The sequence below is a fragment of the Malania oleifera genome, chromosome 3 (assembly GCF_029873635.1).
Source record: "Malania oleifera isolate guangnan ecotype guangnan chromosome 3, ASM2987363v1, whole genome shotgun sequence".
Taxonomy (NCBI): Eukaryota; Viridiplantae; Streptophyta; class Magnoliopsida; order Santalales; family Ximeniaceae; genus Malania; species Malania oleifera.
The window spans coordinates 1,271,329-1,284,511 of record NC_080419.1 but is presented as its reverse complement, the minus strand read 5'-3'; the positions used below and the strand labels follow the sequence as shown (position 1 = coordinate 1,284,511).

The following is a 13,183-nucleotide window of genomic DNA, read 5'->3' as shown; positions in this document are numbered from 1 at the left end:
TCAATATCTAATAGTTAATCGAATCGAATTGTCAAGTAGAATTTAACATTCTAAAGTCAATAAAAATAATATTTTTTTTTCTTTCATAAGAATCAACATGAAAAAATTTAAGCATGAATATTAATTGAATACAATTTTTTAAATTTAAATTATTAAAAATTTATATGGTATTATATATAAAATGTATTTTCATGTACATTGATAGTATATTTGTTTGATTTTATTTGATTTGATTCGATTAATTGAATTGATAATTAAAAAATTAAAATTTTAAATTGAAATGAAACTACAAAAATAGTTAATTAATTTTATTTATTTGATTTGATTCGATTTTTAGTACACGTCAAATATTTTTGAAAGGCCGGCAGCTAAAAAAAATATTAAATCTCGTCTAATTTATAATATTTTAATCGCACCAATCAAGCTTGGATAAAACGAATATTAACACTAATAAACAATATATATATATATATATATATATATATATATATAATTGATTGTTTTTTTCGTGGGTGCCATCCGTCCCCATCAGCGTCTGGTTCAGTTCAACCACTGTCTCCGATTGCATCGGTGTACTGTCACTCATTACACTCTGTGAGCTGATCAGTCCTAGTTGTCTCTCCCCAAAGCATCTTTGCATATTTCCCTTTTGTTTCAGATTCAGCAGTAGAAGACTTTCTCTTTCTCTCTGATTGGGGAATTTTGGGAAACCAATGGCGAGGAAGAAGATCAGAGAATACGATTCCAAGAGGCTTCTCAGGGAACACCTCAAGAGAATCGCCGGAATCCAGCTACAGATCTATTCTGCCCAGGTATTTTCTTCGTTAAATCCGATGTCGCCCTACCCCACTCCCTTTTCGTTTTAGTTTTACTTTTTAGATGTCGGCTTTCACATGCATCAATCTGTAATCTAATCTGTGCTATTTGTTTAGCGCTTCCAAATTTATTTGTTGAAATTTGGAAAGAGTAGGTTTTGTAATTGATGATTCTGGAGAAGTTGGAAAACCCGTCTATTGTCAAATTTGATGACAATTCAAATTTGTTTTTTCAAATAACAAAAAAGTATGTCTTGTAAATGAAATAAAGTAAAGAAATTTAGAGTTATAGAAATTCAGCAGTCTAGTTTTTTAGGAAGTAGATGTTGCTAATCATTTTTTTTTTTTCTACTATTTTGGTTGTAAAACATATCCTTATATAGGCAAAAATTATATTGGTATCTCAAAGATTAATTTCATAATGAACCATTATGTGGACATACAAAAATTTATAACCTATTTTCAAGATAGTCATCCACATGTATAATATACGTTTTACAATGCTTCCCCTTGGATGATTATATACTATGAATATGTCTCGTTAAAACCTTTGCTAAGAAAAACTTGTGGGATAAAACCTTAACGAAGGAAAAAGAATATAGTATTCATACTTCCCCTAAAAATATGATCAATTAAGAAATGTCCTTAAGTTGTCGCATTCTAATGTTATGTACATGCTTTTTGAAAATTAAAGTTGTTAATGCTTTTATGAATAAATCTGCTGAGTTGTCATTTGAACGAATTTTGCAAATGTCAACATCTTTTTTTAGAAGTTCATGAGTGAAAGAATTTTGGTGAAATATGTTTAGTTCTATCACCTTTTATGTACCCATCTTTGATTTGTGCAATACATGATGCATTGTTCTTGTACAATATTATTGGCTTGTCATTGTTTAGTGATAATCCACTTGTCCCTTTAATGTGTTGAATTATAGTTCTTAACCATACACATTCACGACTTGTTTCTTGAACTGCCAATATTTCTGAATAATTTGAAGAGGTAGTAGTGATCGTTTGCTTTACAGATCGTCATGAGATAGCAGTACCACCACATGTAATAATATAGTATGTTTGTGATCGAACTTTATGAGGATAAAAAAGATATCCAGCATCAGCATGTCCTTTCAACACAGACTTTACTCTTTTGGGATAAAACAAAGTCATATCAGATGTGCCGCGGAGATAACGAAGAACATGTTTTACTCCAGTTCAATGTCTCTGAGTTGGTGTAGAATAAACCTTACCAGCAACTTTATTGCAAAAGTTATATCTGGTCTAGTGCAATTTGTAAGATACAAGAGTGCTCTAATTGCACTAAGATAGGGTACTTCGGGACCAAGGATTTCTTCATCATCCTCTCGAGGACGAAAAAGATCCTTTTTTACATCAAGTGAATGAACAATCACCGGGGAGCTTAATGGATAAGATTTATCCATATAAAATTGTTTCAAGATTTTTTCTACATAAGATGATTGATGAATGAGAATTCCACTTATTAAATGTTCAATTTGAAAACAAAGACAAAATTTTGTATTCCCAAGATCCTTCATTTCAAATTCTTTCATTAAGTAGTTAGCAGTCGTTGAGATCTCTTCTGGAGTTCCTACTATATTGTCATCAACATAAATTGCGACTATAGCAAATTCATAATTTATCTTCTTGATAAAAACATAAGGACAGATAAGATTATTTTCATATCCAATTTTTAGCAAATATTCACTTAGACAATTGTACTACATTTGTCCAAATTGCTTCAGTCCATACAAGGATTTTTGTAATTTAGTAGAATATATTTGCCGTTATTTTGGATTATATGCTTTAGGCATTTTAAATCCTTCAGGGATTTTCATATATATATATATATATCCAATGAGCCATACAAGTAAATTGCTACTATGTCCATGAGGCGAATGTCAAGTCCTTCAGAAACAGTTAAACTAATCAGAAATCTGAAAGTAATTGCATCCATAACAGGGGAATAAGTCTCATTATAATCTATACCAGGCCTTTGTGTGAAACCTTGTGCTACAAGATGCGCCTTGTATCTCACAATTTTATTCATTTCATTTCTTTTACGTACAAAAACCCATTTATACCCAACAGGTTTGACATTCTCGGGTGTTTGGACTACTAGTCCAAATACCTTACGTTTGGCTAATGAGTCTTGCTCAGCTTATATTACTTCTTTCCATTTTGGCCAATAATTTCGATATCGACATTCTTCTACAGTTTGAGGTTCAGACTCATTATCATTAATAATTTCTGAACCCATCAATCGCATATGCAAACACATTGTCAACAACAATTTCATTTCTTCTTCGCATATTTCCAAATTTTAATGAGATCTCATAATTTTTCGATACTAGAAACACTTCTGGTGTTGCTTCTGTGTAAATATGGGATTGTTGATCTATATTTCTTTTAACCTCTTCTTGAGTGTTAATGGTCATTTGGAGTGTCACTTTTATTTATTTCCTTTTTCTTTCGAGAAACAATACCCTTTGCACCAATTGGTCTACCACGTTTTTGGCGCATTTTAGATTCATTAGATGCTATTCCCATTGGGTGTTCTTCAGGAACAATCAATCTAGTAGGAATATTTGCAGCCAGAACATGTGATTGAGTGACCCTTTTGGTGTCTTTAAAAACATCTGGCAATTGATTTGCAGCATTTTGCAAATGAATTATTATTTGAACTTCAAGTTCCCTTTGATTTGTGTGTGTATCAAGATTAGACAAAGTTAGTGTGTTCCAACAAATTTCTAGTGTTTTTAATCCTTTACCTTTTCCTTCTCCTAATGACGAGAAAACTGATTCATCAAATTGACAATCTAGAAATCTTGCTCTAAAAAGATCACCTGTTAGTGGTTCAAGATATCTAATGATAGAAGGAAAATCAAAACCAACATAAATACCAAGCCGACGCTGTGGTCCCGTCTTACTTCGTTGTGCAGGTGCAATAGGAACATATAATGCGCGACCAAAAATTCTAAGATGAGATATATTAGGTTGGTGGTTAATCACAAGCTGTGAAAATGAAAACTTGTGGTATGTAGTTGATCTAATTCTAATGAAAGACGCAGCGTGCACTATAGCATGATCCTAAGTAGATGCAAGAAGTTTTGATCGCATAAGCATAGGTCTAGCAATAAATTATAAACACTTAATGAAGAATTCCGCTAAACCATTTGTGTATGAACATGTGCAATAATGCAACGACCCAAAAATTATACCATTTTTTTTTTTTTACCTATTTACTCTGATTTGAATTATCTGCTATAACCTTCCAGGCCTCAAGTGAGCATTGAGGAAATCCTGCTCATATTACATACCTAAGCAGTGGAAAACTTAAAAACATATATCCATATTTACAATACCAGAATCTAGTTTTTCCCCAAAACAAAATTACATAGTTACACATCATCCCAGTATCATATATCCCAAAACTCCTGGTTACTACCCAAAAATACAACCATCTTTTAAAATTTTCCCTGCAAATAGGGTAGTGTACTCACCCTCTCTATCTGCGAGGCTGATCCGCTTGCCTAACTGGATCACCTAAAAAATATTAAATCACTGGGATGAGACAATGCTTAGTAAGAGGAAATATGCTATTACTAGTGTGTGACAAGTGAGCTTACAAACATATTATACTGACAAATAACTAAAACTAAATTAGGTGGTAAAACATCTCATATAGTTTAAAATACCACTAACATCTCTGAGTACTATTTATTCATAATTCTAGTACTATAGAATATCTGCTACTATTTTGTAAATTTATATACATAGAAGTAGCTGTGATAATACCTTCGAAAACTGTATATCATGATTTAACCTTTACCCCTCCTCAGCCCGGCCCTGACACAAATTCCGTGGCACGGTAGTTGGTAAACTGCTCACCATCAATCCTCAGCCCGGCCCTGATACAAACCCCATGGCACGGTAGCTGGAAAACTAATCTAAAATTGCAACGGTATTGTGCTCTGCTGACAACTGATCTAATTCATGAGGGTCTAATACTGTAAATATGTATTATCTTGTTATTTCATCATGATTTCAAAATAACCATAATACTATAATCTGATCTGAAATACTGAAATATCTGACTGAAATAACTGTAATATCTAATTGAAATATCTTAACTAATAATCTGTAATATCTAACTGAATAATTAATAAGTCTGAGTGTTATGGTTTTGGAAATCATGGAATTCTGTAAATGCTGCAAAATATCTATCTATAAAATATTTGTAAAATATTTATCTATAAATTATCTGTCCATATATATATACACTGTAATTTATAATTCTATAAAACCTGATAATACATATTTCTATGCATAAATTCTGATAAGTAAAAAACTGTATAAACTCTATACTGAACAAATATCTACTTAGACCACACAACTAATAAAACACATGCTCTGAAATCCATAAAACTATATAATCAATATTCTACACCATGTTAAACAAATACCATATTTTACTGATAAAATTCCTGAACTTCCTAGCGTAGCATATTTCCCTTACCTATCTGGCTGGGAGGCTTGCCTCCAACTCTACCCTCACGCCCTCGGCGTACTAATCTCAAAATCTTGCAATAATTTATACAAATTCCTCGGGGAATCACTGAATTTCCCCCAGAAAATTATCCACTCATATTTCCTGAACCTGCCTATTCACAATTTCTTAAACTTTTATATACCTGGGCTTCTAGAAAAAATATCTGCTGGGCTTCCCAACCCATTCTTGCAGGGTCCCAAAAACACCATAACCCTGAAAATATAACACCCTAATTTTATTCCACAAAATACCAGTATATACTCTCACAACATGAAATCCAAGTTCAGATAAAACTGGTAACACTGGAAATACCTAAAAATTCACTTACCCTGATTTTGGAATGGTTCCCAAACTTCCCAAATCGAATTTCTACTCCAACTAGATTGTAGAGAATCTCCCTAGGATCACTGTGGTGGCTTCTGATCATCGAACCAGGGAGAATCGGAGCCGGAATCGTAGAGAGAAGGCAGAGAATCTGAAATCTAGAGAGAGAAAAGAAAGGGAGACTAAAATTTTCGTCAAAAATTGTCATTTTGCATATTTATAGGTGATTGGCCACGTGGCCTCGTCAACAAGCCACATCACCTCGTCGACGAGGGAGTTTGTCGACGAACACCTAGCCCTTATTGACAAGTTTCAGGCCCCGAAATCAGCCATCTTGGTAAATTCTCGTCAACGAGCTCAAAAAGGATGCTCGTCGACAAGCTCCCTGCGTTCGTCGACAAGCGCCCTGGGTTCGTCGACGAGACCCTATGATTCCCCTTTTGAAATTTTTGTTTTTCTCTCTTTTGTTTTATTATTTAATTACTATAATTCTTCGAGTCTCTACAAATAGAATGTTCAATACTTATTCCTATTGACATGCAATAGTCATAAAATGCTTTTGAAGAAAATTTACCTATATTATCTAAATGGACAGTTTGAATGGGATGATTAGGAAAACTTGATCTTAACTTTATTATTTGAACAAAAAATTTAGTAAAAGCAACATTACGAGTTGAAAGTAGACAAATGTGATCATCGAGTGGAAGCATCAATTAAAACCATGAAATATCGGAATGGCCTGCAAGATGGGTGGATTGGGCCACAAATATCTCCTTGTATTCTTTGCAGAAAAGATGGAGACTAAGTAATTTAGATGGAGAAGGTCTAACAAGTAGTTTTCCTTGAGCACAAGAAATACAAAAATAATCACCAGGTAAAAGAATTTTCTAATCCTTTAATGGATGCCCATGTGTATTTTCAATGATTCGTCGCATCATAGTTTAACTAGTATGTCCAAGACGATCATGCCAAAGTATAAAACTTTTAGGCTCGGAGCACTTCCGGTGCATAAAAGTTGATTCAACCATCCTTATTTTTGTGAAATATAGGCCAGATGAAAAACTTGAAAATTTTCCAATATGATCTTTTGATTTGAAACTGTAGATGTAATTAAAAAGTATTCCATATCTTCTTCATTTTTGGTTTCAACATGATATCCATTGCGACATATATGTTTAAAACTTAGTAGATTTTTTCGGGATCTACTACAATACAAAGCATCATCAATATATAATTTTATCCCATTTGAAAACATAATATGAACTCTTCCAGAGCCTTCTATTTCATTTGTAGAGCCAGATATTGTATTAACGTTAATTTCAGCTAATGTTAATTGCAAGAAATATTTTTTAGTACGAAGAATTGTGTGAGTCGTGCCACTGTCCACCAAACACATTTCGTCCTCCATTTTATCAAGTTTATTTTGAATGATCTATAAATGAAAAATAAAATTTAAGAATTAAGAAAGATAACAAAGTATTACCAAGCATATTATATGTAAAATTTTTAAAAAATTACATAAATTAATTTTTTCAAAATATCATAAACATGAAGATAATTTAATAGTAGACATTTCATCGCCAATCAAATGATCAATTTTGCCACTATGATCCTCAAAAAAATCAGAAACATCAAAATCAACATCCAAAGGAGACTCAAACTTAGCATCAATGGGTTCAAACAAATTCATTTCAGCATTTTTCCCTTTTTCCGTTAACAATGCCTTGTAAAGATAAACTAGGTGTTTAGGAGTGCGACATATTCGAGACCAATGATCTTTTGTTCCACACCTATAGCAAATATTGTCATTATTTTGCACTTTGTTATTTTGTTCAGAACTTTCTTTATTCTTTGCCCATTTCCTTTGAGTCTTTTTAGCACCTTTGCTTTCAAACTTTGAAAGATGATAATCACGGGTCCAACAATTTTTCCTACCACAACCTCGTCCACGACTTTGAGAAAAAACCACATTCACTTCAAGGAATGGTGTTGAGCCAGTTGGACGAGATTGATGATTTTTCAATAAAAGCTCATTATTTTGTTTAGCCACCAGTAAACAAGAAATTAGTTCAGAATATTTTGTAAATCTATGCTCTTGATATTGCTGCTGCAGGAGCACATTCGAGGCATGAAAAGTCGAACATGTTTTTTCTAACATATCATCATCAGTAATTTTTTCTCCATATAACTTCAATTGAGAACTAATTTTAAACAAGGCTAAATTATATTCACTTACAGTTTTAAAATCTTGCAGTCACAAGTATATCCAATCATATTGAGTTTTTGGAAGAATTACCGTTTTTTGGTGTTTAGATCTCTCCTTCAAGTTGTCCCAAAAAACTAATGAGTCCTTAATAGTAAAACACTCAATTTTCAATTTTTCGTGTAAATGGTGTCGAAGGAAAATCATTGCCTTTGCGCGATCCTACAGGAATGCTTGATTTCCTTCTTCAATTGTACTACCAAGATTCATAACATTAAGGTGAATCTCAGCATCAAGTACTGTGGTAGATAATTTTTTTTAGAAATATCAAGGGCAACGAATTCAAGCTTTGTGAGGTTTGACATTATAAAGTCACTTTGAAAAATAAATAAAAATTCAAAGTTAGGTAAATATTAAAATGAAAATGTTATTCTCACATATACTTCAACATAAAAATATTTAACGACACGTATTCAAGATAAGAGATATAGTTAACACATAAATATAGTTTGATAAAAAAAAACTAAAGTTATATAGATAACAAATGTTAAAAAAAAAACAAGATTCTTACCTTGGAATAATACCAACGGAACTAAAAGGATTCTGTTATACCATTAGAGACTTGATCGTGCTGATAACATGTTGTAAATGAAATAAAGAGAGAATTACAGAAAAATTAAGTAAAGAAATTTGGAGCTATAGAAATTCAGCAGTCTAATTCTTCAAGAACTAGATGTTGCTAATCATCTGTTTTTTTTTCTTCTATTTTGGTTGTAAAACATGTCCTTATATAAGCAAAGATTATATTAGCATCCCAAAGGTCAATTCCATAATGAACCATTATGTGAGCATACCAAAAGTTATAACCTATACTCAAGATAGTCATCCACATGTATAATATACACGTTTTACAATAGTATGAACTAGTAGGAATGGAATAATGGGACTGAAGTGAATTTATCCCTTAATTTCGTTATTTTCCTCGTTTATCTTATTATTCCATTCCATTCTCACCTTATTCTATTTTGTGAACATAGAGGAATCACGTGAATCTAGGACTATTGAATAAATACACATCTTATGCAGTCTCATATTTTGGGGGCATAATGGATTTCCACATCGTCCTAGATGTCCACCACGGAGGATTCTCAGGATGAACTAAATGTGGGTGTCTTATATCCCCATATAACATTTTTTGGGAATCCTCAATATATATTTTGAACCAAACGGCTAGTAATTGGACTGGGTACTTGTACAGCGTTGAGATCTCATCTTTCTATTAGATAAACTGCACATACTGGTTTTATTCATTGAGTTGAGCAAATGCTTGTTTTTTAGTATATTTTTTACCAAATTTATGAATCATTTTTAGATTGGTTAAGTACTGGCCTGTACTGTGCTTGTTGGGTCAATATGGTCATGGAGCAAGATGAATGAACATGACTCCAAAAGAAATATATTACCATATCTGTTGTTATTGTTCCATTTATTTGATCATCAGCTGTAATTATTCATTACATCAACTCCAATGATTCCCAAATTATTCGTGCAGTGAATATTGTGAGGTGATCTCTTTATGTGTCCAAAATTTCTGAATATTTCAAAATATTTATTACATACCAATCTTTAATCTTTTGATTGTTTTCACTACCACTGTCAACCTGTTTCTTGGGTTTCCTGATTTAAATCATTTTGATGGCAAATAACCGATGAAAATTAGACCCGTCAGACTGCTTCTGAGTCAAACAAAATAATATTCTGACACTAGCTTCATTTACATGAACAAAAGGGAAGAGTTGGCCCTTTAACAGTGTTCTTGCTTTTAAATTATCTTCATTTGGATGGATGTGAAAGAATTGAGAAGGTTTGGATTTTGCTATAAAACCTTTCTAATTCCTTTTTTTTTTTTACCATTCATTAGGTGACAGAATCAACAGATTTCACTGAACTAACAAACAAGGAAACATGGCTATCATCCACGAGATTGGTGGTAAAGCCAGATATGTTGTTTGGGAAGCGTGGGAAAAGTGGCCTTGTAACTCTGAATTTAGATTTGGCTCAAGTTGCTGAATTTGTGAAAGGACGTTTTGGTGTAGAGGTGAGAATCAGAGTAAACATTTTATATAAATGATATATTGATATTCACTTAAAATGTCTTCAATATGTGTCAGGTTGAGGTGGGTGGTTGCAGAGCACCTATCACCACATTTATAGTTGAACCATTCGTCCCCCATGACCAAGAATATTATCTTTCCATTGTATCTGAAAGGCTTGGTTGCACCATATGCTTTTCAGAATGTGGAGGTATTGAAATTGAAGATAATTGGGACAAGGTGGGTTTTATTTAAAATGGTACTTGAGGATTGGTTCCTCCAAAAATGGCCCATCATTTCTGCCCTGGTTGGACAGGTTAAAACCATATTTCTTCCAACTGAGAAGCCAATGGCAGCTGAGGTGTGTGCTCCATTGATCGCCACACTTCCTTTAGAGGTACGTCCAATTTCTTTTGTAATGTACTTGTTGTGATGTCTATAGAAATCTATATTACGAGAGTAATTATGCACATCGGCCTTTGAGGCAGATATAATGCCCTTGGAGGGGCACCAAGTAATGATCTTGGTCCATTTATGCGTTAAAATGAACTGAGCTATCAGAATCAGGAAGTTAAAATGCTGGAATGTTGGGAATTAAGTTCTTGCCCAGGATGCAAGATCAAGTTATTGGTGATGTATGTGTTGTTTATGGCAATGAGGACACAACTTTTTGTTACTTGAGAAAAATACTTTGTCTTCAAATGTTTCTATAAATGTTCATATTAGTATTGTAGCATTTTATGATGGAAAATGTTTGTCTGCCCCATTTTAATATGCCCACTTTATAACGTCATTCAGGATCTTGATATGGTTCACTTTCCTTGAAAAGTTTATTGAGTGGGTTTTGTGTCAACACCATGAACCTTTTGGCTATGAAGTGGGATAGTATGTCATTACAGTTTAGTGATTGCTTTACATTATCTTCAGTTGTAATTTCTGTTGCTTGGGTAGCACATGCTCATTGTATATCTGCTTTACAGGTTCGCGATAAGATTGGGGACTTTATAAAGGGCGTCTTTGCTGTTTTCCAGGGTATGTTGTATTTATAAATGGAAAAATGATAGCTCGTACCACGTCGCAATGCATATGTTAGGCTTGATCCCATCTATTGATATGATATGAACTTTTACTGTTTTCAGGATGTGTTTTTGTGGATCCACCACTTCCCATTCATTTGGTGGATTTTCTAACTGAGATAGCTTTTATGACTTGACAGATCTGGATTTCAGTTTTCTGGAGTTGAATCCATTTACACTGGTTAATGGGGAGCCATATCCATTAGATATGAGGGGGGAGTTGGATGACACAGCTGCTTTCAAGAACTTTAAGAAGTATACTATTTTCGTGAGGATTTTTTGAGTCCTCATGACCGCTGATTGTTTTCGAGTAATGATTTGAGTGCTTGTCTTACCAATGTGTTACACGATGCAGGTGGGGCAATATAGAGTTTCCATTGCCTTTTGGTCGAGTTCTAAGCTCCACAGAAAGCTTTGTCCATTCTTTGGATGAAAAGGTAGCTGTTCAAGATATGTAGCACTAACATGTAACCTTGGCATGTGGTTGTACCGTGTATGGGACTTACTCAGGAGTCAAGATGACTTGTTGAGAAACTTCATTGCTATGTGGCCTTCTAAATTTAGTTGAGGCTTAATTTAGAAACTTGATTCTTTATGTATAAACATCAAGCTAACCATATCGATATTTATCCCAATTTTGCAGACAAGTGCATCCTTGAAATTCACCGTCCTGAACCCCAAAGGACGCATCTGGACGATGGTAGCTGGAGGCGGTGCAAGTGTTATTTATGCTGATACTGTGAGTTTTCCAATGCCTTTCCTTTCATTTGATCCCTCTCTGATTCCTATCTTGCAATTTAAATATTCTAACATTTCTATGCTCATAGTTGTTTGCTTTTGATCGATTGTATAATGTCTCTGTGGCTTCTTGCATTTTCTCAATTTTGGCTGAAGTCGTGCACATGAAGCACGTATTTCCCCTCTGTTACTTCCAATTATTGGAACTTTTGAAAGTTAGTGGCACTATTTTCATATCTTTGTTCTTGCATAGGTTGGGGATCTTGGTTATGCATCAGAACTCGGGAACTATGCAGAGTATAGCGGAGCTCCAAATGAGGAGGAGGTGTTGCAATATGCTAGGGTGGTTATTGACGTAAGATGTTTTCATTACTTGGTTGGGTTTTAGTTCATTTCTTGTGTTAATTTATGCATATTGTCAACCTTGGCATTTACTTTCTGCACATTATATTTTCTTGATATTACAGTGTGCTACTGCAAACCCTGATGGCCGTAAAAGGGTCCTTCTCATTGGAGGGGGCATAGCTAACTTCACTGATGTTGCTGCTACATTTAATGGAATTATCAGGGCCTTAAGGGAGAAGGTACATCTAAATATATGCTCCTCGCCGATATGATTTATATCTATATGCTTGAACTGAAATTATCTTCCATGACTTGAAAGGAATCGAAGCTAAAAGCTGCAAGAATGCATATTTATGTGAGAAGGGGTGGTCCAAATTATCAGACTGGTTTGGCCAGGATACATGCTCTGGGAGAGGAACTTGGCATTCCTCTTGAGGTATGGGTTGAAATTCGTAGTCAGCTTTACTGTCCTAAATCTTCGGAGTCAAGTCAGGTTTAGTAAAAGATGATCTTCAAACCTATGCTGCAACTTTATTTTAGCGTAGAGTTTTGAAACACTGGCCCTGCTATGAATAGCTTGTTAAAATTTTCAAACCACAAATCCCTTTACCTTTGCTGTAGATTCCTATTCCAAACTACCAATTCCCAGAGCCTAATTCCAATTATAAACTACCAGCTTGATATTATTTCCCGGAATGTGATTTCTTAGTTCTTCGTTGGACTTTCATACCTACACAACTATAGTACATGTGACAATCTCTTCTCTTCTCTGTAGGTTTACGGGCCAGAAGCAACAATGACTGGAATTTGCAAACAAGCAATTGACTGTATTATGTCCGAGGCATAAACCGCTCTTTGTAGTTGCAATTTTTTGTATGATTCCAGAGTTTGATGTGCTTTCTGCTATAGTTTTCTATCTTGAAGCTCCCTCCAAAGATGACTGGATTGTTGTATTGCTTTGCTTCAAATGAAAAACAACATGGTGTAATAAATGAACCGACTGTTGGTTTATGTGGTCTTTTGGC

The 13,183-nt window shown here is 33.9% G+C and overlaps 1 protein-coding gene across 1 annotated transcript; it reads left to right on the top strand.

Moving 5' to 3' along the window:
• The first annotated feature begins 477 nt into the window (after positions 1–477).
• On the top strand, positions 478–13,169 carry LOC131151682 (ATP-citrate synthase alpha chain protein 2-like). Its single transcript, XM_058103022.1, has 12 exons — positions 478–812; positions 9,828–10,004; positions 10,078–10,239; positions 10,316–10,396; positions 10,980–11,031; positions 11,216–11,330; positions 11,431–11,512; positions 11,719–11,814; positions 12,067–12,168; positions 12,281–12,397; positions 12,478–12,594; positions 12,934–13,169. Exons 1-12 carry the CDS (start codon positions 714–716, stop codon positions 13,003–13,005), a joined length of 1,272 nt encoding a protein of 423 aa, XP_057959005.1. The 5' UTR covers positions 478–713; the 3' UTR covers positions 13,006–13,169.
• Positions 13,170–13,183: the final 14 nt, after the last annotated feature.